Source organism: Daucus carota, chromosome 2 (genome assembly GCF_001625215.2).
Source record: "Daucus carota subsp. sativus chromosome 2, DH1 v3.0, whole genome shotgun sequence".
Classification (NCBI taxonomy): Eukaryota; Viridiplantae; Streptophyta; class Magnoliopsida; order Apiales; family Apiaceae; genus Daucus; species Daucus carota.
This window is the reverse complement of record NC_030382.2, coordinates 23746454-23753979: the sequence shown is the minus strand read 5'-3', so window position 1 is coordinate 23753979 and position 7526 is coordinate 23746454. Positions and strand designations below refer to the sequence as shown.

Genomic DNA, 7526 nt, shown 5'->3' with positions numbered 1-7526 from the left:
GTCTAGATGTTAGAAGTTTAGAAAGAAAGAGATGATGCTATTTTTGTCAAAAATGAATTATTAAAGAAACATGCATCTCTTGAATCAGAACTTGCTAAGGAGAGAGAAATAATAAAAACATGGACAAATTCATGAAAACTACTCAGAACATCTTAGGTAGTGGAAATTGGAAGAAAGGATTTGCTGAGAAGTCAGAGATACACAACAAAATAAATCTGATAAACCTAAACAAGTCAACATAGGTTTAATGACTCAGAAACAAATTAAACACAAGCTCAAGGAGGTCAAGCAAGAAAACAGGGTTAAGGAACCTAGGAAAAATAGAAATGGTAAAGTAGGTATAAACAAAAGCAATAACTACATGCCTATTCCTAATGCTCCTAGGAAAACTTGTCATAACTGTGGAAATTTTCACCATCTTGTTTCTTTTGCAGGAAGAATAAGGACATAAATACTATGTCTCCCAAATCAGAAGCCAAGACTAGGAATGTTAGGTTTAGACCAGAGAATCCTTGTTTTCATTGTGGTAGTTTATGGCATTCCATTTACACTTGTAAGGAATACCATAGCTTATATTATGACTATTATGAATTAAAACCTTCCTTAAATAAAAAGATTGATTCCCCAAGTTCAAACTCTGATAAAAAGCCTGTTAGCATAAACTCTGATTTAAACTCTGATAAATCTTCCGCTGCTAGTGTTAACAAACTTGTCAAGACCAAAGGATCCAAGCAAGTCTGGGTCCTTAAAACTAACCATTAGTGGTCTTTGTGATTGCAGGGCAACAGGAAAAATATTCTAGTTCTGGACAGTGGATGCTCAGGACATATGACTGGAAATCAGGCCCTGCTATCAGAATTTGTGGAGAAGGCTGGCCCAAATGTTTCTTATGGAGATGGCAACATAGGAAAAACTTTGGGATATGGCAACATCAATCTTGGAAATGGCATCATTGAATCTGTAGCTCTTGTCTCAGGACTTAAGAACAATCATCTGAGCATAAGTCAAATCTGTGACAGGGGATTTCATGTCAACATCTTTGAAGAACACTGTGAAGTTGTTAGCAAAAGCACTGGGAAAGTTGTTCTGAAAGGATACAGACATGGAAATATCTATGAAGCCAAGCTTTCTTTAAACTCTGATAAATCTGCACCAAACTTTGCACTTTGTCAAAGATTTCATTACTTTAATATAACCTGATTTTGTTTACAAAATCCTGATTAATTCAAAAAATGTAGCAATACAATTATTCTTTAAAATCCGTTTTCAAAGATCCATCCGTACAGATGTTAAAGTCTCGTGACTTTAGTGATGCGAGAATTTTTTCGAAAAAATATAGATTTATTTGATGTCGTCTTTTAACAGTCAAATCGGTCAAAACAGCCAACTCATGTCAATAAACTAGTCAGAATGAAGAAAGTATTTTTTTCAAAATCCGTTTTCAACGATCCATCCGTACAGATGTTAAAATCTCGTGACTTTGGTGATGCGAGAAGTTTTTCGAAAAAATCTGGATTCATTTAATGCCGTCTTTTAACAGTCAAATCAGTCAAGGCTGCCAACTCGTGTCAATAGACTAGTGCAGAATGAAGAAAGTATTTTTTTTAAAATCCGTTTTCAACGATCCATCCGTACGGATGTTAAATTGTCGTGACTTTGGTGATGCGAGAATTTTTTCGAAAAAATATGGATTTATTTGATGCAGTCTATTAACAGTCAAATCGGTCAAGACTCCCAACTCTTGTCAATAGACTAGTACAGAGTGAAGATTGTATTTTTTAAATTCCGTTTTCAATGATCCATCCGTACGGATCTTAAATTCTCATGATTTTAGTGATGCGAGAATATTTTCGAAAAAATATGGATTTATTTGATACAATCTTTTAACAGTCAAATCGGTCAAGACTCCCAACTCGTGTCAATAGACTAGTGCAGAGTGAAGATTGTATTTCTTTAAAATCCATTTTCAATGATCCATCCGTACAGATGTTAAATTCTCGTGATTTTAGTGATGCGAGAATTTGTTCGAAAAAATATGGATTTATTTTATGCGGTCTTTTAACAGTCAAATCGGTCAAGACTCCCAACTCGTGTCAATAGACCGCATATTTAAATTAATCACGGATCCAAAAACTTAATTTTGGTATTAAATATACATCAAAATATTAATAAATTGATTAAGATTATTAATAAACAAAAAAACAATAATTAAAATTATCTTATTTTAAGTAAATAAATAAATAATTTAATTGAAATAGAATTATTATATTAATGTTGTTGCTGAAAATTAGGGGAGCGGTAAAAACAACCGCCCATACTTAGTGAAAATTTCGAACAACTCATTTTCAAACACACAGTCACACTACTCTCTCTGCTCACCTCACCGCACCTCTCTCTGCTCACCTCACCTCACCGCTCCTCCGCACCTCTCTGCTCACCTCCTCACAGCTTGTCACCTCATCTGTACTCCTCACACACTCACACTCATCCTCACACACTCACACCTCACACACTCACACCTCACCTCACGCTCATAGAAATTAGGGCTTTTAATTTAGGGCTTTTTAATGTTGTTTTTTTACTATATTGCTTGCTGATTAGGGATTTCATTTTATCTCTGGTTCGATTTGGGTTCGATTTTGATTGCTTGCTTGCTGATTTGGATTCTATTTTGCTTGCTAATTAGGGTTTCGATTTGGGGCTTTAGTCGGTTTCATCTCAGATTCTTCGAGCTTAAGGTAATTTCATCTCTTGTATTCTCTTTGTGTTCTGTTTATTATTTGTGTTCTAATATGTTTTTTGTGTTATTATCTGTTTTTGATGTTTTGTTATTATATATCTTTAAATCGAGTTGGATGTGCTGAGTTAGATTTTTTTTTTTTAGTTTTGTGCTTCTCAGTTGTGCTAGGAATTATTATATGCAACTAGTTGTGTTTTTTGTGTTTTGTGATTATATATTTTGCTAGGGATTTTTATTAGTTTTTTTGTGTTCAGTGTTTTTTATTGTGATTATATTGGTGTTCTTAGTTTAGTTAATTATATATTGTGGTGCTTTAGTTGAGATACTGGGAATCATCAACTAGATTCAAAGTTTATATATATGTTCTGTGCTCTGTTTTACAGCATAACATGGTGTTTTTGATGAGCGTAACATGGTGTTGTGAATTGCTGATACATCAGTTGTTAGTTAAGGAGTAATTCAGTCTGCAGACTGTATTTAGAACTTCTGGTAGACGATGGCATTGTATTTAGAAGTTGTGTTAGACTCACGCATTGTACTTGGAACTTCTTGTGTTATATGCTCTGTATTGTGCTCATTTTAATGTTTATATGCTCTGTTTTAGCATTTTATATCCTCTATTTATATGTATTATGCCATGCTTTAGTTGAGGATTATGTTTAAGTATTTTAGTTGAAGATTATGAACTGTTAGTAATTAAGTTGAGTGATTATATAAATGTTACGTATGGTTATATAGTGTAGGCGTATGTATGTTAATGACTTAATATATACCAGAACCTACAGGACGTAAGAATCATGTATATAGTCATATGAGTTCCAGGTCTAACTTTTAAGTTTTATGCTACACTTTATACAAGGTCCTTCAACAGCAGTTTGCATTACCAATCTTGTTATAATATTCAACGTATATTATAATATTTCTATGATTCTTATTTGTAGTTATGGACGACGAGGAAACTATCTGGATAAATCTTCCGAAGCTTAGTGAGAGATACGTTAGTGGGGTAGAGGCATTCATTCAAAATGCATTCCCCAAATTTTCCGTAGGTGATGAAATAACCTGCCCTTGCAAGAATTGTAATAACCGCAAGTGGTATAGGGCAGATGTGATCTACAATCATCTTATATGTAGTTGTCCATCCACATTATATGTTAATTGGGTTTATGAGGTTTCACTTAGGTCTGACAGAGATAGTGAAGATCAGATAGATTGTGAAACCAACATAAATTTTGGAGATACCCTAGATGAGATGTTGCATCGTACTAATGGACCAAATGATGATGTCAAAAATGTTTTTCGCCATGTTCAGGAGGGAAAGCAGCCTTTGTATCTAGGCTGTGCAAAGTTTTCGCTATTAAGTTTTATCGTGAGACTTTATTCCTTATAGTGTGCTCATGGGATTTCAGAGTCGGGATTTGGGGATATACTAGGGTTGATAAGGGAAGCTTTTCCACAGGAACACATACCATTATCTTTCAGTGCCGCGAAGAATATCATTAGAGATCTAGGACTTGACTATAAAAAAATACACGCTTGTCCTAACAATTGCATGTTGTATTGGGGTGAGAATGAAAAAGAAAATTCTTGAAAACTTGTGGTGTTTCCAGGTGGAACATAGTGGAAAAAGAAGGGACCATCAATAATGATCCAAAGAAGTTGATTCACAAAGTGCCGAAAAATGTCATGCGATATTTTCCACTTAAGCCAAGACTACAACGAATGTTTATGTGCGAGGAGTTTGAAGAACTTATGACATGGCATGCTTTTGGACGGAAAAATGATGGCAAACTAAGACATCCAGCTGATAGCGACACTTGGAGGGCAATGGATGCTAGGTATCCTCATTTCTCGTCAGAAACTAGGAATATAAGGTTGGGTGTTGCTGCTGATGGATTCAATCCTTTCCGAACAATGAATACTTCACACACCACCTGGCCTATTATTTTGGTTAACTATAACTTGCCTCCTTGGTTATGTATGTGTCAAGATAACCTTATTCTTTCAACCCTCACTTCTGGCCCAGAATCTCCATCCAATAACATTGATGTTTTTATGCAACCTCTTATTAGTGAGTTAAAAGAGCTATGGGAGGAAGGGATAGAAACCTATGATTTGTTTACTAGTCAGAATTTTAGGTTACGTGCTGCTGTCATTTGGACCATAAGCGATTTTCCCGGATATGCAATGTTATCCGGTTGGAGTACCAAGGGCAAATTGGCTTGTCCAGTTTGTAACTATGAGACCACCTCAATGTACCTAAAGCGTATTAGAAAAATATGCTACATGAATCATAGGAAATTTCTGGATCCCGAACATAAGTGGCGGTTTGATAAAAAAAGATTCAATGGTGAAGTCGAAATGGGAGGGTGCCCTGAAATTTTAACAGGGACAGACATTGAGGAATTACTATCAGGCTACATAAATCACTTTGGTGGGGATCCGCACTTACGAAAAAAGCATAAGATTGACTCGCCTTTCAAAAAGAAGTCAATATTTTTTGATTTACCTTATTGGAGTCATAATTTACTTCGGCATAACCTTGATGTTATGCACATCGAAAAGAATATTTGTGACAACATAATTGGTACGTTACTGAATATTTCTCACAAGTCAAAAGACCACGTCAATGCTCGATATGATTTACAAGATCTCGGCATTAGAAAGGAGCTTCATCCCATTGAATCAGGTGACGGGACGCATGTTGAAATTGCTGCTGCCATTTTTGATATGACAAAGGAGGAGAAAGATATATTTTGTGCAATTCTGAAAAATGCAAAGCTGCCACATGGTTGTGCATCGAACGTTAGCTGTTATGTGCACACGAAGGAGAGAAAAGTATCGGGCTACAAAAGCCATGATGCTCAATTTATATTGCACTATTTGTTACAGTTTGCCGTGGAAAAATCACTGAAACCTGAGGTCGCAGTCCCTTTGATTAGATTAGGTGCATTTCTAAGAGGTATTTCGGCCGAAGTTATTGACTTGAGTGAAATTTCTAGGCTGCAAAAGATAATAATTGAAATTCTTTGTCAATTTGAGACAATTTTCCCTCCAGCCTTTTTTTGATGTTATGGTGTACTTGTTAGTTCACTTGTGCAGAGAAGTACAACTGGGTGGACCAGTGAATCTACGCTGCATGTTTGGAATTGAGAGATATCTCAATAAATTGAAGTCATATAATCGCAATAGAAGCAAGCCTGAGGGCTCCATTGCTGAGGGTTATATGGCTGACGAGTGCTTAACATTTTGCTCACGATTCTTGAATGGTAATGAGGGAGCAACACAACTTAAAAGTTGTCCAGAAAAACAAGAATTTCCTATGGGTACGAGAAGAAACAAAGACGTAACAGCTGTTCACTTAAAAGAATCTGAGTTAAAAGCATGTCATCAGTACATTTTATTCAATTCTGCCAGCAAAGAAATAGAAAGTTTGATTGAGTAAGCTTTCGGAATCTAACTTCTGTTGGTAGTTTAGAAATAACATCTTTGTTTTTTTTGTTTTTTAACCAAGTAACCTAATTATTTTAGGGAGCACCGTGCCCTTGTCGATGGTCAGTCAAAGTTAAAAAGATATAAGCGGGAGAGAGAGCATAATGAAGATTTCTCAAAGTGGTTAAAGGCAGAAGTTGCAAAAAAAAGAGAATATTTCAAAAGAATTACAAGTGCTCGCAATGGGACCGAATCCGACAGTTAAAAGGTTTAGTGGATATGTAATTAACGGATATAGGTTCCATACAAAGTATAGGGATAGTAAATGTACAACACAAAATAGTGGTGTATTCTTGACTGCCTTGACGACTAGTTTTGCAAGTTCAAAAGATGAGAACCTGCTGATTGGGGATGTCAATTACTACGGAGCAATTGAGGACATATTGGAGGTTAATTATTGGGGAGATTTTACGGTGGTATTGTTCAAATGTTGTTGGTACCAGGAGGAAAAAGACTTATATGGTCTAATTCGAGTTAATTTCAACAGATTATTCCATAAGTCTGATCCCTACGTTATGGCTACACAAGTTCATCAAGTATTCTATATACAAGATCCAACCGAAAAATGGATGTATAATGTTATCAAGAGATTGCCGAGGGACTAGTGTGACTTCGAGAGCGAACACAGGAATGAAGATGAAAATGATTCGATGTTACATTAATTTCATACTGGTGCTGGGATAGAGAATGAAGTCGGTGATTATGGGCATCTCCACATCTTCATCCATATCCAACACCACAAAATCACAAGGGATAAATAATTTATCGACCTTGACAAGAACATCATCAACGACCCCCAAAGGATGCTTGATTGTACGATCTGCCAACTGAAGTGAGATTCTTGTCTTCTTGAGCTCTCCACGACCAAGCCTCTTGCAAATGGAGTATGGCATCAAACTCACACTAGCCCCCAAATCACACAAGGCTTTAATATTCTCCATATTTCCAATAGTGCATGGCAAAGAGAAGCTTCCAGGATCTTTTAACTTTTGCGGAATTGATTTTTGAATAACTGCACTACACTCTGCATTGAGAGTAATGGTTTCCACATCTTCAAGTTTCCGCTTCCTGGACAACATCTCCTTCAAAAATTTGGCATATAATGGTGAAAGGCATATGTTTAGCCTATTTGTAATTAAAGAGGTACCAACTCAACTCTGATAAGAAAGCAAGGTAAATAGCAAGTACTGTTGAAGGAATCCGTACGAAGAACGTCAAGTGAATTATTGAAATTATATGTCTGAAGAATTTCAGGATGCTGCTGCACACCACTGAAAGAAGTTCATTAATATGT

The 7526-nt window shown here is 35.9% G+C and overlaps 1 protein-coding gene across 1 annotated transcript; it reads right to left on the bottom strand.

Moving 5' to 3' along the window:
* Window positions 1-6885: 6885 nt before the first annotated feature.
* LOC108207199 (uncharacterized) lies at window positions 6886-7311 on the bottom strand. The gene has a single exon (XM_017377659.1). The coding sequence runs from the start codon at window positions 7309-7311 to the stop codon at window positions 6886-6888; it is 426 nt and encodes a 141-aa protein (XP_017233148.1).
* Window positions 7312-7526: the final 215 nt, after the last annotated feature.

Bases quoted from the DNA above. Each gene is read 5' to 3' on its own strand.
- LOC108207199 (XM_017377659.1), bottom strand. From the start codon at position 7,311: ATGTTGTCCAGGAAGCGGAAACTTGAAGATGTGGAAACCATTACTCTC.